At 48.9% G+C, this 18884-nt stretch overlaps 1 protein-coding gene across 2 annotated transcripts in view; it reads right to left on the reverse strand.

Annotated features, from left to right (window-relative positions):
- The window catches only part of Galnt14 (polypeptide N-acetylgalactosaminyltransferase 14), a 244636-nt gene that overhangs the window by 79084 nt on the left and 146668 nt on the right, over window positions 1–18884 (reverse strand). For both annotated transcript variants that reach the window (XM_010645360.2, XM_010645351.2), the window contains one exon: window positions 8257–8426. In XM_010645360.2, coding sequence (XP_010643662.1) covers window positions 8257–8426 — 170 coding nt within the window. The remainder of the gene's footprint in view (window positions 1–8256; window positions 8427–18884) is intronic.

Below are 18884 nucleotides of genomic sequence, written 5' to 3' on the forward strand. Positions count from 1 at the left end.
GGGGATGTGCCAGTGGCCTGGGGTGGGGCAGGGAGGGAGTCCCCACTTAGCCACCTGGGATGTCTATTGGCCTGGAGACTCTGTATTTCATGAGGACAAACTTTCAGTCTGCCTTTCTTATTGATACAACTCTAATACCCTTATACTTAGTGATTTGTAGAGTAGATTCCTCATGACAAATATTTAACCCACATCAGTTTCCCATCCTGACATTGAACCTATTTCTATGTCTCTCTGAATACCTCTTTCCTTTGCTTATCCGCCAGATGATGTGGGAATGAAGGAGGCAAACCCAGGGAGGAAGAAGGAAATCAGCCCCAGAACCAAGGCGCCTCCTTGCAAAGCCATACAAGGTTCTCGTGTCAACTGCCTACCAAGATCTGGTCCAGGTAACAGAACACCGGATGACACTCTTTATCAGATGTTATGTTGTTTTTGTGCCTCTAGGCAAAGTTAAAATATAATTATCAAGTTATTTTAATTGGAAGACCCAACATCCTCATGCATTTTCTTCTTGCCCTAAAGCACAAGCGAAACAACATACACTCAACTCAGTGAACTTGGGCGTAAAAAGACTTTTCTTCGTGACAGAAAACCATATTGTATATATTCTAAGGTAAGATCCATAGGCCCGCGCCCCATGCTGACCCCGGCTCAGTCCGACCTTGGCTGGCTTGTGTACTTGGGGGAGGGAGCAAGACACTGCCTGCTTTACCCAGTCCCATTTTGGTCCCCCTTCCCTCCAGGAGCTCCCACAACATGGTGCTGGCCTGGAGAAGCTTCTGAAGGCTTCTCCTGGGGCTGCTATGATGATGGGGGCAACGACAGAATGAGAATCAGAATACTCCAGCATCTTCCAAGTTAACACTAAAGCTCTTTAACCTAGAATTAAGACTCTCCAGATAAGTTTCTTTCCACAATGTTCTCTCCTACTCCTCTCTTCCATCATTGAATAGTGTAGGAAAACTAACTGATTCTTACAAAATACTGTGGTTATTCTACCTCCTGATATTTTCTTACGCTTGTCTCCCAACATGGAATGCCTACTACCTGGTGATGCTCTAAAGTCCTATATGTCTCCCTCAGTTCCAGTCTAAATGCCATCTCCTTAAATAAAACCTCAGCCTCCCATCCACATGGAAACTCCTTCTTCCACTCAGGCCAGCTTAGCGTGTTTTATCTTATTGCAGAGGAAAGCTTCTAACTCCTGTGCTTTGCTAAGTGACCTAGACAGAAATAGCCACCCCCAAATCTGGGACAAGGCACGAAGAGCAAGACATCTGCACATTAACTCCAGGGTCAAGGGGGAATGGCCTGGGTGCAGTCCACCCTGGTTTATCAGGAAGAGGTCTCACGTCAGTTTTATCTACTGGATCACACACTCCTAGGTGGTGGAGACCAAGTCCTCATACAAAATTTGGCATGTGGCAAATCCTTGGTGAATGTGTTGACTGAATGAATAAATGAGCAAATGCGTAAGTGAATGAAAGGTACAATGCTAAGTCAAAGTTGGCAGAATTCACTAGGAGACAAAGTACGAGAAATAAGTTAGCTAAGGCAGTTGGTCCAAGTGAACTCTCACTAGCAAGTGTTATTGCCCAATTCCCTTTTGCAGGCTCAGGAATTTCCCTAAACTCAGAGGAGCCCGTGGCAGCAAGAGCTGCAGGCTCAGAATTAAAGGAACTGGAGGACCAGGACTGGAGAGGAATCCTGACCCAAAGGCAACTGTTATCCCGGCCTGTGTTTCCCCTCTCGCTGAAGAGAATTCGTCCATGCACGTCCCTGTAGGTGGCAGTGCAAACAGGTGCCCAGGACTGCAGAACTGGTTCTACTGCTGAGCCACTTCCAGGATTCTCTGAATCCCCTCCTGCCATTCCCTTCCTCCTGTGGAGCAACCTGAACTCTAAGATGCTCAGAGCCACTGTCAGTGGCCTCACATCCTGGACGGAAAAATGGTACACAGGAGGGATCAGAAAGTAGCAGATGGGGCTAGCTTGTTTGCAGAAGCTAAGTGTCTGTGATGGGTTTCCCCTCCCTTCCCCTCAGCCTTGATGCAGAATCACTAACTCTGTGCTGAGCTGGTAGAACAGCCTTGACTCTGAGGGAATATGAACATTTTTTAGGCTTAGCCATTCCAGCCGTAAAGATTTTTATCCTATTACTGCTAAGTGACGAGCACAAGGAGAGAAATGATGATGATCTTTGGCAGCCATTCCAACCGAGTAAATACAAGGAGGGCGAAATGCATTCTGAGACTGGGCCACTGCCCCTTCATTTCCCAGGATGAAAAGGAGCAAAGGAAAAATGTCTTCCTGGTGAGATGTATCGAAGTGTGGAATTTTCCCTCCAGGAAAGCGATGGACGCCCCAATGTTCGAACCATTTAGCACCACACAGGATGAAGGCCAGGAGAATGTGCTGGAGGGGAGCAATCAGACCCAGCCAGGCCACAGAGGTGACCTAATGAAGCATCCCCAGCTGTAACTCTGCAGCCCAAAGCTCACAGGCTCAGGCCACCCTGCCACCTGCCCCCTGCATTCCAAGCAATCCCATAATAGGCATTGCTAGGCAACAGCAAAAATATACATTTGCTCTATCAATATGTTTCCCCCCTGTAGAGGGGTGTGTTCCTATTTGATGTCTTCTTGTCTGCTAGACACTGTGCCACAGTGGTGATGGCAAAGCAGCTGTTGTCGCCAGAAAGGGAGGACTGCTGGGCCAGTCACTACTTTATGGACAGCAGGGCTTCTCTGGAATCCAGGCCTCCCCCTGTGGAGGGGTGTGTTCCTATTTGATGTCTTCTTGTCTGCTAGACACTGTGCCACAGTGGTGATGGCAAAGCAGCTGTTGTCGCCAGAAAGGGAGGACTGCTGGGCCAGTCACTACTTTATGGACAGCAGGGCTTCTCTGGGAAATCCAGGCCCTACCCCAGCTAGAAGCGGCCTCCTTCTTACACTGAAATCACTGTGCATGGCACACCACTACCTCCCATCCACAGTGCGATATATGTAGCCACATCTTATTCACCCTTGTGATCCCACGGAGACCTGGAAACAGCGGGTCTCCTACTAGCGGTATTATTAGAATACTATCTAGTCCTTGGGGGGAAGCTGGAACTAGGCTGCCCGTGGCTCTTCTCGGTTGAGAGCCAGGTGGCGTGGCTCGTGCACACATCTGGACCAAGACATCGAACTGCAGAAGCACACACCCATCCACACCTGTAAGGTGACTCGTGCAATGGTAACTTTGGGGTTATCCACACTCGTATCTTCTTCCAGTTGAGGAAGTGAAGCTGAGAGAGGAGTTGGGATGTGCTAACGGCCACTCTGGTTCCCTCATCTCCACCCCACTAACCTGGCCTGTGCTGGAATGAGGAGTTTGGGCCACCGCAGAGACCTGCATGGTTAAAGCAAGTATCAGGGTCTTCAAGACTGCAAATCATGGCGAATGGAGGTAGGGGGTGGGGTGGGCATGGGTGGGGCTCTAACCCTGCAGCACATACGAGCAGGGACCCATCTGCAGCTATAGAAGCTCTCTTTCTAAACTACGCACGATGCAATGTAGCATCCTTCACCGCCCAACCCATGGGCCCCATGTACCCCGGGAAAGGGGAGTCAAAGCCCGCACAGGCTCCTCTGCCTCCGCTCCTCGCCTTGCCTCAGTTGTCCCACACTCCAGATGAAGCGGACTGCCTCCCACAAACCACCGAGGGCACTGTGGAGAACGGGGAGAAAGTGGTTACTGTGTCCGGCTCAACAGAGAAATTAAGCCCCGAGGCTTCTCTGGTGCTTCTCCTACCCACGGAGGCCAGAAGAGGGTCTAACCCTTGCCTGATTTAATGAGCACCGAGGCCTGCTGGGTGGAGACGCCTACAGCCCCCTGCCCCCACCCTGTCCCTACATCTCAGATTCCTGAGCAATTCACTCCAACCCTCACCCTCTTGGCAGATCTTGCTCTAATGCTCAACTAATAGTTCTCTGTTTCAGGCGCCATCCAAACACATCCTATAAATCAGAATCCAATTACTGTGGTAAGAAAATTGGAAGCAAATTTAATAAACTCGGACCCCTCCCACAAACGGATCCTTCACTCTTTTCTTTTCACTAATGAGAACTCTTTAAGGGAAAAAGCCTTTTCCCCTTAACTCTGTCTGCTCTCTCAATTCGTCATAGGAGGCCCCTGAGGGTCAAAGAAGACTGGGGCGGGGTGAAGGGGGCTTCTTTTAGCTCTTCTTTTCCTCTCTGCTTGTAAAGCAGGCAAGAGATAGTGGTCAAAGATCTTTTCATTCCTATTCTCCTTTCCATTTGTTCAGTAAATATTTACTGAATTCTGATCACATGACCGGCACTGTAACAGACTGTTACTCAACCTAGAGGGCAAATGATGTCCTAACTAGTAGGACACTAGCTGCAAGGCATGGTGGGAACACACACGGTGGCCCAGTGGGCACCAAGCCCATATCCATGAAGTCGGGCCCCATTAGGAGCCAGAAGCCTAGTGTGGGCCAATAGCACAGGGGCTAGGGATGGGGGCTAGGGGCAGACTCTTGTGGAGGTGATGCCAATTGTCAAGAAAATGGGGGGAGGGAGGTAATAGAGGATTGAGGAATGGAAGAAGACAGGGAGGCAGGAAGGAACCAGAAACGCCAGAGTCTCTACCGGACCACAGACAGAAATCCTGTCACCTGGACAGCACAGGCTGCTGCAAGGCAGCAATAAGGCAGGTGGGTGGCCTTATTCCAGGGCTCTACCCTCTACTTAGTCCCTGAGCCTTTCTGATGAACCAACCCATCCACGGACTTTCTCTAGGCCTCAACAGCAAGCCACCGAGCAAGCGCACACTTTGTAGTTTTGACATGAGCAGGTCTCAGAATCGCCTGCAGTGCTTGCTGAGCCAGATTGCTGGGCTCTACCTTCAAAGTTTTCTGGGTGAGGCCTAAGAATGTGTTTCTAACAACTTCCCAAGTGATGCTCGTGTAGGGAACCAGACTTTCTTGCTATCTAATATAGGACCCATGGGCCAGTGGCATTTGTCCTGGGAGCTTTATTAGAAATACCAAATCTTGGGTCCCAAACCAGACCTATTGAATCAGACTGCAACAGGACCCTCGCATGATGTGGATTTTTGATTCTTCAGCTGATTAAAGTACCATCCTGCCCTCATCCATGTTGTAATAGCACAACTGACATCTTTTGAGTATTAACTTTGAAGTACATCAACACTTTATGCATATTTTACTTGATCTTTGATAAAAACCAAATTAGGATTATTGTTAATCCTCCTCCCCCCCACTTTTCAAAAGGGAAACCCGAAGCATGGAAAAGGTGGACAATTTAAGTTCATTCAGGTTGGCAACAGCACAGCCAGGATAGGAAACAAGACAGTCTGATCCCAGAGTCCCTGTCCTCAACCTGGGCTTAACTCGACAGAGAGACTCTGGCCCTGACTTGTTGCTGGTGATGGGGTCAGTAATACATTCTTAAATTTCACTTCTGATAAACTGGTAAAAAGCAGGGCCAGATTTACAGTAATGACCCTCACTGCAATTTTGTCCCCCAGGGGACACATGACAATTGCTGGAAGCATTTCTGGTTGCTAAACCTTGGAAGTGAGGGTGCTACTGGAGCCTAGTTATACAGAGGCCAGGGATATTGCTAAAACCTACAAAGCACAGGACCAACACCTCCGGAAGTAGTATCCTGCCCCATATGTCGGCAGTGCTGCAGATCCTTGGTCTACGGGGTGCTGGTCACTGGCAGCCACAGCTGGTCAGAACCAAAGCAGGCAGGACCCAAATATGAGCCCCAGGGCTCTATCAGCCCAGGCAGGTGAGCCCCAGGCACTGAATCTGGATGAAGTCAGCAGATAGCAGGGAGACTGGAGTCACAGAAGCATTAAGGAACTTAGCTGGTGACTCCAACTTTATGGCCACCGTTTCCTTGAACACCAAGGACAGGACAAGGGAGATCCTGTAGCTAGAAGGCACTACCCAAATGGCTCATCTGAGGGGGGAACACAGGACAGTGTGGCAGCCTCTGAGTCTCCTTACTACAAGGGGGAAATCAGTAGGCAGCAGATCCCTACCAAATACAAATATGGCCTCTATTCAGTCCCTGAGACTAAGTGAGAGACGATCCAGTGGGATTTGAGCCTGACATATCAGTACCCCCAGGTGGTGGGTGGCCCTGGGCACCTGCTCTGATTCTGATTCCCTGTTCTTTCTGAGTTTCATAAAGCTGAAATTCTCTGAGTAACACAATGGAAGCTCCTGCAGGGCAAGGCTGTTGCCCTGAGGCAGACATATGCCTGGTACACTTTCCCTTTTGTCTCCCCAAAGGGTGTCTCATTCTGTCTAAATCCTCTCTACCATTCTTGCTGCACTCCCAGAAGGTCACAGTTCCTTAACAGATAAAGGGAGTCCACCAGGTTCTCTGCAAAGCCTAGAGCTGAGCTGGTGAGCTGGGCTCCTTGGGGACAGGCGCAGTTCTTCCTCACTTACCACTGCATATGTATCTGGCCCTGTAAAACTTTCATTTCTGCCTCTCAGATCAGAGAGAAGTGAGTGTGCAGGAAACAGTCCTGCTCTGGGTATCCCCAGCTGACTGCCTGCTCCATGAGCTCACAGTACTTCCTTTCTGCAGCGGGGAGCAGTCACAGGTGTCTCCCAAAGCACTCTCACCCTGATGTACCTGCTGCTTTCTGTCTAGCAGGGGTCCCTCAGCTGCCTGTCTCCTCCCTCTTCCCTGCTCTCCTATATGTAGTTTCTGATCAGAGAAATAAAAGAACCTGATATTTCAATATAATTCTCTCACATGCCAAGGAGCAGGGTAAGTCCGGGGGTATTTAAATAGAAGGAATTGAAATAAAACTCTGATTTAAGATGCTTTTAAGCCAGCAAAAGGGAAGAGGCACGGCCCGTGTCCTGGGTCTCTGGCTGTTCGGGCACCAGACACTGCCTCTAAGGAAGAGTTTCATGAGGGCAGGGCTGTTCGGTATTCACAGACTGTTAGAGATAGAAGATGCCAGAATATCATCCGGTTCATGTCTATGTAATATGTATGGGGAAACCAAGATTCCACCTACTTTTGGGAATGCTGGTGATTAACAAGTCAAGGCCTCAGAGGATACATGCGTATAAGACAAGGTTTCTGAGTTGTGCAACCTAGCTGGGGAAATGGAGTCCACAAGCTTTCATATATTAATTTAAGAACCACCAGAGAAATCAGTCTCTGAAGTCTCTGAAGGCATGGAAATTCTTACTTCCCTGCAGCACAAAAATCCCAATTTCCATAAGGTGGCCACCCACAGATCCAAGCACATATACCTAGTTAAGAAGCCAATGCCAGGGCCTTAGTCTCTCAGTACACAATGCCTTCAACATACCCTACTCCCTCCAATGGCCGTCCTGCTGTTTGGGGCTGGTGCAACGTCAGTTACCTACAGCAGATAGGAAATGTGCCCACACTACTGCTTGGCAGCTCTGGGCCCTTGGGTGGAAGCCAGGAGGTGGGAGAGGAGTGCTAGACTCGGGACTCCTTGCTTGCTCAGGCCTCTGCAGAAAGCTCATGGCCACTCCATGAACGGCTAGCCATGAGACAAAGGGTCTTCACAGAGTTTCTTTTTCCTGGGAAACAAAGCTTTCTACTGGACCCAGTCTCTGCTGCCCAGTGAAGGTGTGGCCTCACCAAGGATGTGGCAGAAGGGAGGCTGTGTGAAAGGGCCCTTGGCAGATAGACTGGGGAACCAATGACAAGAGGCCCCTCAGCTTCTCTTCCCGAATTCAAGATGCCCAGGGCAGTCACAAGAAAGGCCTGTCCCAGAGTCAAGAGAGGCACCAGCCTGACTCCTTGGGGTTCGTCCATCCTGCTCTCCCATGAAAGTCATGCAGGGACATGGAAATCTACCAAGGAAAAACAGCTACAGCAAATCATTTTTAGGGCTCCAGGAGTTTACAGCAAGTGTCACCTGGGGTGACTACCAGATGAGGGGAAAGGTGTACATCTCATCCCCTCCAATCCCCTAACGGAAAGGAGGGGGATCCTTTGGGATGTCTTTTGGCAATCAGCAGCACAGATGAGGTAAATTACTACATCATCTTCCCTTTAGTGTCCACTGGGGAACAAACGGTCTACCTTCGTCAACTCTTAGCACCCGCCACTACACACAGCAGGCCCTCAAATCCAGCCAGCTGTGGATCTGTCCAGACTGCAGGGAGGGGAGGGGAGGGGGTAACAGTCCGGGCAAAGGAGGGAGATACCTGGGATGGCGAGTGTCCGGGACAGCCCGATTGCTGGAGATCCGCTCGCTCTCTCTCTGGTTGAAAGCATACAGCTTATAGGGGTCGTCACCAACACGCCACTTTTTGGCATTCAGATACCGTCGTTCATCAAACTGCTCCCATAGGTCGTCCCAGTCAGCATCCGAAGGCTGTGTGTGACATGAATAGAGTCCGTGAGAATGGTCCGCTGCCCTCTGCTAGCCACCTGCCCACTTCTCAGCACACAACCACAGAGACCAGGCTCGTTCTAGTAACACTGGGCCCAAAGATGAGGCCAGAGACAGAACGTTAACAATTCCATCAGCAGCAGTAATAAACAGCACAGTGCCAATAGTGGCCACTACCATTTACCGAGTGTCATATTCTGGGCTCTGCTCCAGAACCCGGATTCACACCACTTCGTGTCATTTTCACAGCATTATGAGATGGAACCGCTCACACTCCCACTATACAGATGAGAAAACAGCTCCCATAGGTGAGTACCTTGCCCAAGATCCCACAATTGGGAAGTGGCAGGGCTGGGTCCTGACCCCACAAGCCATCTCTGTCCAGGACAACTTGAGGGCTCAGGACACAGTGGCCGACACAGGCCAGGTCTGCAATGACACCATCAGCTGCACCTCTGGTGTGGCTGCAACAAGAAGCAGGCCATCCATTTCTAACACTGTGCTACCTGCCAGGATCCCGGAGCCATTTCTTCCTTCAACTCAAGAGTTTGTGCCTATTTTAGGGAGGCATCGATGGGAGAGTGAGACAGGACCTTGGCTGTATGAAACTGTATGTGGACACAGCATTTCAGAACGTGGAAGGCGGACTCTGTACTTATATATTCACGAAGCCCCTCTGGGCTGGGCTGCTGAGCTTCCAGAAAGGTCCTTGGCCTGTCTGAGGTCATTCACTGGTAAGAGGCAGCGGCCAGGTCACATCAGGAAGAGGCTGCCTCCTCACCAGAACCCAGAGTTCTTGGTTCTCCCATCCACACCAGCTCCACAGCCAACAGAGACACTGCGTCCAGCCAGAGGGGCTGAGGTTCCTGACCTTGGTAAGCTGGAAGCTTGAGTTGAGCAGCCACCTCCCAAGGTTGCTCTCACTCTCCAGGGGCGGGGGGCAGTTGTATTAAAAACAAAGCTTAGATATTTCAGGTTCATCTAACCATGCATGCCGTGTCAAAGACCCGAGCAGAGCAGCCGTAGGGGTGGGGGTGTTCTGCCCTGGAACAGAAGGGTTGCTGTCCTGGGCCTGGCATGTCACTGAGGATGAGCTGTTCATTCATGTGTTACTCACCCCAGTTGTCATGCAAATGTCTCACACTGCGCAGGTTTTAATGGAGCAGAAAGCCACCACCCCAACAGAACAAGACAACCATTCCTGCATGCAGGAAGCTTGAGTGGGAAAGCCCAGGTCAGGCTCAGCAGACATCGGCACAGGCATTTGGCCCCTGTAGCAGGTAGGAGGGGCAGGGCCAGGCTGCATGTATATCTCAGGCACTGAGTGATTTTATCTGGTAATTGATCTCTCTCTCCCTCTTGGTTATCTCCTTCTGAAACAGTCTTCCCTTGCTAATATCACAAAATGAAGCACTGGAACTAGTGATTTTTATCCAATAATTGATTTTGATTTTATTAACATCCAGTGATACTATTGCTTCAGAATATGCCAGGGGGAACTTAGATGTGGGCGTGAAACCCCAAGCCTACGCCGTGCGCTGTCACTCCTGGCTGGAGCATCATCCTGGGGCCACCCTGGCATCCTGTCCTCGTGGGAAGGGCCACAGAACTGTCTTCTGGCTCGATGCCAATTTAACTCACTGTAATTTCATAAATAGGTTCTGAGCCCTTCTGGTGCCACAAGCTAGGGAGCAGGGAGAAGGATACACAGCTCCTGCCCTCAGGGGAATGCAGCACCACAGAGACACCCTCGGAGATTCCTACCTACCCCGCACCACCAGGTGAGTCTGATCACACAAGATCAATGGTGATGCTGTGCAAGCACAGAGGAGTGAAGGAAATAGGGGACCGCTTCTTGGATGAGGTTTCAAGTGAGTTAGACTTTAAAAGGGTGAGAAGGGGCTTTTACTTTGCTTAAGGAATGTGGGGGGCATGTAGCAAAAAGCTGGAGAAAAGGCAGTACATTACTCAGGGGCTTTAGTGTAACAAAGTTAATAGGGTGTGTGTGTGTGTGTGTCTGTGTGTGTGTGTCTGTGTGTGTATCTCAGTTTATATAGAAAAAGATCATAAGGCTCTGGATCATGTGATTATGGAGGCTGACATGTGCCACAATCTGTGGTGGTCATGCTAGAGGCCCAAAAAGAGATGACCTCTTTGTCAGTTCAAGTCCAAAGGTAAGAAAAAGGCAGTTCCAGGACAGCCAGGGAAGAATTCCCTCTGTTTCCCTGCTCTCTCAGCTCCCTCAGGGCTGGGTGGGGCCTCACCCCAAAGGGAGGGTGGTCTGCCTAGTGCAGGCTCCCTAGGCCCTGGCCAGTCTCATCCAGAAACACCTCTCAGACACTCGGGACGGGAAGAGTGTCTGAACCAGTGCCTGGTCCAGTCTAGTCCATGCTGGTGTGAAATCAACCACCCCAGGAAGCAAGTCCAGACACAGAGTATCTGTCTAGGGAACGGTTAGCTTGGGGATAGGGAGCCTGGGACGCGGACTGCAAAGATGACAAGAGTGAAGGGGAAACTCCAAAACACAGGTGCACCTTAGGAAGCAGACCATGGAGAAATGTCTCTGGCCACACGTGTGGGATGGAGTAGAGGAGGGAGATCTACTACAGAAGCCAGTGGGGAGGTGACCTCAATAATCTAACCTGATGCCCAGAGTGGGACTGCGCTGCGTGCCACTGATGGCTTCACTCATCTTCTGGGGAAGCAGAAGGAGGGGCAGGCCCCAGGGCAACTGGAAGGGGCTAGAAAGAGGAGCTGTAGCACTGTCTTCCTCTTCAAGTCCCCTACTCTCTGTTCATGTCAGAGGGACAGGGCCAAGTGGGCCTGAGGCCAGTGGCTTCCCAGCCTGGTTTTCCCCATCCACGGGGTAGCCAAGCTTACCTAGCACCCCCCGCAGGAGCTGCCTCCTGGGTGAAGGTGCTGTGAAAACTCAGCTGGAATTCTGGCCCCAGAAAGCCACAGCAGCAGCCAGGATGGCAAGAAAAATTGCATACACGGTTGAGGGAAGGCATCCTTGGCAGGGACTATTCCCTTCGGCGTGTCACATGTACAGAGCTCGCTCACAGACTGCTGCACTGAGACCTCTTCAGGGGCACAGCCTGCCCTAAAGGCTGGGCTTTCCTACTGTAACGTCAAATGTATTAAATAACGGCAAAGGTGTGTTTAAAACGGGGACTCTACATTTAATACCTTACAGGTGCACACACATTGTCACAGACTCCTCGCACAGCCCCATCTGTGAAGGAAGGGATGGGATTAGAGGAGCGATGGGATTAGAGTGGCTTGCCCAAGTGCACAGCTACCAGGGGATGAAACCGCTGATGCAATCCTCCCAAAGAGCCCCTGCCACCAGACTGGAACAGCAGGGCATAAACGTGCACCAAAGAACTGAGCCGCTCTACACTGACATTAGATGAGTCCCACAAGGGATTTAAACCCCATGCACCCCTTCTGCACCATGGTATGGAAAGGGGGACACCCCCCCCATGAAGGCTTTCAATCAAGGTTTCACAGGAGAAGCTGTTCTGTGAAAATGCCGGCCACTTGCTGGGCACTTCTTGCGCCGTACTTCATTTTCACAGGAGAGAAAACTTCCCTCTTTACGTATCATGTTCCCATGAAGAATTCTAAGAAAATGAAAGCCTAGTGCAGAGCTAGACAGAGAAGCCACAGCAGGAAAGCCATTCCCCTCTCCACCACAGGCACGACTGTAAACCTTGGAAACACTTCCAAGGATCTCTGGCTTCCCTCCCCACGGGACTAACCCCTTGCCCACTGCGGGGCTGTGGGTGCTTTACCAGTGTGCAGGCTGCCGGGTGTACAGTCATGACCTGCCCCTCCAGCCTGTGTTTCCCCCTCCAATGGTGCAGGCTATCCAGGCCTTCTTGCTCCTACATAGGAAGTGAGCACCAGGCCTGCCTGGTGAAGTCCATCTGAGGCCTGCCTCACCAGCTCCCCTACAGGCACTCCTGGGTGTTCTGGTCCTTCTGTCCAGTTTCAAAGTAGGGACAATTCCATTCTCTGTGCCATTGTTGCCAAAGGTTTGGCCTTGGCCATTGGAGGGTGCCTGCTTGCCTCAAATTATGGCATTAGTGGGAAATAATAGTTTCCCATTTGTTTGCTGATTCCTCATTGCTTCCCTGACCCTGTATTAGTCAGGGTTCTTCAGAAAAATTAAAAACAAACCAAGAGTCAGTCTGTCTGTGTCTCTGTCTCTCTGTCTCTGTCTCTCTTTCTGTGTGTGTGTGTGTGTTTGTGTACAGAGTGATACGGGAAGAGAGAAAAGGGATGGGAGGGTGAGAGAACAAGAAAGAGAAATTGGCTACTTTTAAGGAACTGGCTTGTGAAATTGTGACTTGGCAGCCAGAGACCAAAGGTAGCCTTTGCTGGCAGAATTCCGAATTCCTTCTTGCTGGGTGGAGATCAGTCTGTCTCTAAGGCCTTCGACTGATGGATGAGGCCTACCCACATTATGTAGAGTGATCTGCTTTCCTTAAAGTCACTGGCTTATATGTGAATGTCATCTCAAAAATGCCCTCAGGAAAAAAAAATTCAGAAGAAAGAATACTTTTTCTTTTTTGAACCGGGGATCTAACTCAACCTTGCCCTTGCAAAGCAGACACTGTGCCACTGAGCTAAATCCCCGGCCCAAGAATAACGTTTGACTGAAGACCTGGGCACAATGGCCCATCACAGCTCCCCGCTGTCAGGACCTCAGAGGGAAGGACCAAGAAAGGGGTACCGAGGGGTTATTTCAAGCCCTCGTAAAGCTAAAATACTGTAGAAATTACACCTCAAGTTTTCAAGTAAGGAAGTTGAGGCATGGGGTAGATATATGATTTACTCAAGTTCACAGAACCAGCAAGTATCTGCTCAAAGTCTATACTGATTCCCCTTTTTACCAACAGATGTGCTTTCAGGCCAGCCGTGGGCTCCAGGACTTCAGCCTCCAGCTCCCCAGCACCAGCCGGAGCCCTCCTGCTTCCCATCAGCTCCCAGCAGACTAAATGCTTCCGGGGACCCTTGCTAGCTGACAACTAGACCTACATGAGTCACGACAAGCAGGGTTCTTAATGCATTACTAAGCTTTCAAGAAGGAAAATCTTCAACCACAAGTAGGGGTGAGGCCAGGGAAAACAATGCTGCAACTGCAGCTGGGGAAACTGAACGGTGAGCACAGACAAAATGTGAGACTGTGCTGAGGGTGGAGGTGAGGCAGAAACCAGACCTTGGCTCATACAGGGTGAACAAGCTGACCAGAGTCTGATGTGATTAGGCTCATGAAGAAGGTGCAGCAGTGTCAGTGGGTCGGGCCCCAGTCCCAGGAAAAGCAAATGTAAAGCCTATCCATAGGAAAGCGTCTCCAATTTAGGCCTCACAAAGTTCAAAGATGAAATCATGAGAAAAAAAAAAATCACCAGACACACAGGAAACAAGTCACTAAAACAAGAGTCAGTGGTAATCCTATACAGATCCCCCAAGGGCTTCAGACACAGGAATTATGAAACAGTACCATAAATGTAGGCAAAATATTCAAAATGGGGAGTAAAAATTAAGAAAGAACAAAAAGCAAAGGACTAGGTAGATTTTTTTTTTCAAAAAAAAAGAACCAAACAGAACTTTAAGTATCACAATTAAAAGCTCATGCCACAAGATTCAAAGAGAAATATTTATAATAGGCAAAGAATTTCACTTGGATATCTTATTACCATTACTCTCATAAAGTGGGCAGGCTAGTTGTATTGCTCCCATTTCACAGATGAGAAAACTAAGGCCCGAAGAAGCAAACAAGCTTCCACAAGACTGCCTCAACAGGGTTCACTACTGAGACCTCCATCTAGGACTTCCAACTTCAAGATTTGTGTTTCTTCCATATTACTAAATGTCCCATTCAACCATAGGGCATCCCTTCTCTCGTGACAGTTACTCAAAAAACATACAAGTATCTGCTCACCTCTGTGCTCCTTTCACATCCACCCGGTGGACAGTGACCTTACTTTTCCTAAGGGACGACATAAGCCTCCGTGGCCTGAACACAGCTAACACTGTATCCAACCCACAGGGAATGGTCTGGGAAGAGCGACTGTTGGTGAGAGATTCCCCCCAGAGGGCAGGACAAGCTCCACCAAAAGAGGGCCAGGCTGCTCTCTGCTCACCTGGGCTCACTCATGATGAAGGAAAGTTAGAAAATTCTTTTCCCTCATCAAGGGACAGCACATCAATTATGGATTATTAGATCAGATCTTCATTTTAATATCTCCTCCATGTATTATCACCTCTCCTTCTCACTGGAATTCTGTCTTGGGAGTTATTTAACTGATGTGCAGAAATCTAAATTTAATTTATTAGGATCTAACTCACTTTAGAAGCCAAATTACCCTGCACTGGAGAAGGATCGAGTCAATATCCCACTTGGATTTCTATTTATCTTCTGCAGGGTTTTCTCTCCGTCCCTTTAGTATTCATTTTATCGCGGGTGCTGGTCATAAATTTAAATTTTCCTCAGAATTAGGCAATTGCTCCTTCAATGTTGTAGTTTAATGCTCGGTATTAATTATGTGAGTGTCACTCCTTAAAGAGTCTGATAGATAGAATGGACATATAATAGAGGAGGGATGGGCTATTTCTCAGGCCAAATGAGGTGGCATAAAATCCAACAGAGATGCGTTTACTCTTCTCTTCCCCCGCCTCCTGTCCTCTTTCACTGTCTTCCTCACGTGTCTGCTTCAACAGAAAACAGATCTGCTGGGAGGTGCTATACTGCAGCACCTCTGAGCCCAAGGCATCTGCCAGCCAGGACACCAAGCCCAGATCTCTTTCCGTGCTGGCTTCCTCTCCATTTGATTCAGGTCTCGTTGAGTCTCCGACAGTAAGAGCAGTAAGAGCAAACACTGCCCCCAGCTCTCTCCACGGCCCCTATCTGTGCGCTCGCCACCCACCTCTCAGTCGTATATCACGCACAAATACAACTTTGGGGGAGGCGTCCAGCTTTCTAGAAGAAGAAAAGTTCCAATAATTATTATAACTGCCTGAAAATTCCGACTGTGAAATATAATATGATTAACTGAATGGACAGAAGCCCAGTTTTTGTTTCTGGAATAGAAAAAAAAAAAACTCACACAATTTGGACCTTATATGGAGATTAATTTGCTTACTAATTAGCATGAGAGGGAGGCATCAGGGAAGTTGAAATCAGCATGATGGGAGAACATGGCTGGTTTGGGGCACATGCCAGAATGTGTGAGTCCTACAGCTAATGGTCTGCTTCCTGTCCACCAACACCCATGAGCCTCTAGCTAGAGGCTAAACACAAAGCTCCTTCACATATAGGGGCACTTGAACAGCTTGTCATTTGCCTGAACAGTAGGTCTGGATTGCTGTTGGACACGAAGACTGAGAAAGCTGACCCTACCCACATCCTCTACTTCTGCATCACCTTGTCTTCGTGTTGAGAGAAGGAGGTCAAGGTCAGAGGGGGCTGGGTATCGATGCAGGGCTCAGGAGAAGAGAGCTGGTGGACTGGATGGTGAAACAGGAGGGTGGATCTGTCTGCAACCAGGAGGACAATGCTGTAGGACAACATGCATTAAGCACAGACACCAGCACCCAGGACCGACCTGGGAGGGGTACTGGGTATATACCGCAACAGCCGGAAGTGGCTCAGGAAGGACAGCCTCCAGGTGCACAGAGCCGGGCGCTGAAACATGACATCTCTAGGGTACATAGTCAAACTGCATTGGGCACAAGGTCAGCCCACCACACCAAGAGTGTTCAGAAAGGGAGCTGTAGCAGCCACATCCCAGGGCAGGGGTGTCGGGGAAGGGAGGATAAATCCATCCATCCATCCATCCATCCATCCATCCACCCATCCATCCATCCACATTGGACGTACGACAAAGCTAAGAGTGGTCCTTCACCAGGCAGAGCTAGAATATCAGGGTCAGAGTGCATCCTTCTAAAAATCACTTCTAGAAGAAAAAACAGACTTGCATTTCTTGGTAACAAGAGTTCTTTGTCTTCATCTCTTTCTTATTATTAGGACACAATACCTAACAATCAAAACTTAAAGGACAGAAATTTATTTTGGCTTGTAGTTTTGGTCCATGGTCAGCTGGCTCCAAGGCAGAAACTGCATGGTGGCAGGGCCAGTTGTTAGAGGAGAGCTGTTCACATCATGGCATCCAGAAAGCAGAGAGAGAAGGGAAGAATCCATGATCCGATGACACCAAGATCCATTCATATCCCAAAGCCTAACCTCTAAGTGTGTGTGAGAGTTGGGGGGGTGATATTGATCCTAAATCATAATATTCTCCCTTCAAAAGCTGTACTTCTTTCCCCTCATCTTGCTGTTCAGGGCCAGGAACTGTCTTAAAGCATCATCAGAAAGTTCTTTAGCTGCAAGCAAAATAACTATGGGATCAAGCAATTTTCAAGAGGCCCTAATGAACCAAAGTATCTAGCAGAGGTCAGGAATGAGCAAGCCTAGGGTCACTGAGAACAGAAACACAAGTGAGAATGGAGGTATTTTGTAGGGACTGAATGATATATACCTAGTTACCTTGCTTTAAACTTCCCTTTGGGTGAAACAAAACATGCTTATGGACTGAATTTGGCCTGAAGGCCACCAGACTAGGACAGAAATGAAATCAAATGACAAGAGTAAGGAAAGCACAAACAAGGGGAAGAATCAAAGAAATGAAAATGATCATAGTAAACATTATGGTTTAGTGACTTTTCTCTTGTTCATTTTAACCCAATTTCTTCTGGTTAGAAATACAGTGAAGAGTATCTGTGTATGGGGAAGCTGAGACAGGTCAAGGAGGAGAAACACATCCCCAGAGATGCTTCTGCAATTTCAGAAAATCAGGTCCTGGCCTTGACTTGGCCTTATTTAGTGTGTTCATTCAACCTCTTGCAGTGCTTTTCTCTCTCCATCACAAGGGCAACACTGATATATTCCTCCCCACCAGATTTAACGGGCCCAAATCAGATCTCAGAAGTGAAATATGAGAAACTGCTTGGTAAGACATAATGCATATGTAACGTATTATTATTGTCAACCTGGCTATGGTTACTATTATTTCTTTTGGAGGCTGAATGCTAATGGAGGGGAAAATGCAATTTACATTCAGTCAATTTATGTTTAGCTGCTTCTGCCTTCTCTGTGGCAGAGATGGGCTCTCTGACAGCAGCCACAGGCAACCAGGTACCTCACTTTCCTGTCCTACTGCAAACACCCATCATTATAGCACTAATGCTTCCTGGGGCTCCGTAGGTCTTCTCTATCCAAAATCTCCACCCCAGACATGGGTTTGAGCACAGCACCATGTAAACGATAAGCAAGGAGCTATTTTAAGAACTGTAATACATAAGGTCATTATCAGCTTAGAAGGCTAGAAATCAAGCTCTGTGCTGTCTGTTTTTATACCCATGGAGGTGGGGCGGTGTTGGGCGGTTCTGAGGGCAAACCCGAGTAGAATCAAAAGCTTGAAACTGTCTGAGAACTCAGCTCAGAGAAGGCCAAAGAACTTGACTCAGAGCTTTCCGCTTGATTCCTTGCCCCCTTTTTGGGATCTGTTATCCCCAGAGTGTCTTCTCCGTGCCTCCCAGGCTTTGCCCCCAAGGGCTGGAATCCAGAACAGTAACACTTGCAAGGAAGGTGGCCAGCAAGGGTTGCAGCTTCCTCAAATATCCCTCCAGGTTCTTCTCAGGCAAAGAACAGCACTTTATTGGGAGGAATCAAGCTGAGAAGTTACAGGAAGCTGGGCAAAAGGAGTGGCTTGGAAAGCTGACACATTCTCACTCTGCACGCAATCACCCACAACTACTACTGCAGCAATTAATTGTTCTGCAACTCTTATCTCAAACCAGGATCTACCTAAAAATGTTCATTCCTTCAATATTCAGAACAACCCTGAGGCAGGTGCTGTTATTTAACCCACTTGGTGGTGAACTGAGGTCTACAAAGTTATAATGACTTGGCCAAGGCCGCTCAGCAAGGAGGTAGAGGTTCTGGGATTAACCATGGTAAACTGACTCCATTTACATCTTGACTAGGACCTGACGGCCCAGGATAATCAACGAAGCAAAGATTCCTTCTCCTGGAAGAAGGCCTGCCTAGTAACAGACTAAAGAAGGCAGAGGGAGGAGACAATGGCCAGGAACTTAGTCCTATATTTTGGCCCAGAGTGTCCTGGAAAGCCTTTCCCTCATCTGTACACGCAAGTGGAATACCGTGGCTAGGAAAAACTTCAGTCCAGTGACGCTGAGCCTGCCACTTGTTCGCTAAAGGGGAAATTAGCAAGAAGCTTCCAGCTCAGCCAAGCAGAATTTGTTCTCGTCTCATCTACATTTCTGAGGTGGAGGATAGATTCTCCCCATCACTGTGTGCGTGCGTGCGTGCGTGCGCGCGCGTGTGCGTGTGCGTGTGTGTGTGGGTGT

The sequence above is a fragment of the Fukomys damarensis genome, unplaced genomic scaffold, assembly GCF_012274545.1.
Source record: "Fukomys damarensis isolate Sample0158 unplaced genomic scaffold, DMR_v1.0_HiC HiC_scaffold_2, whole genome shotgun sequence".
NCBI lineage: Eukaryota > Metazoa > Chordata > Mammalia > Rodentia > Bathyergidae > Fukomys > Fukomys damarensis.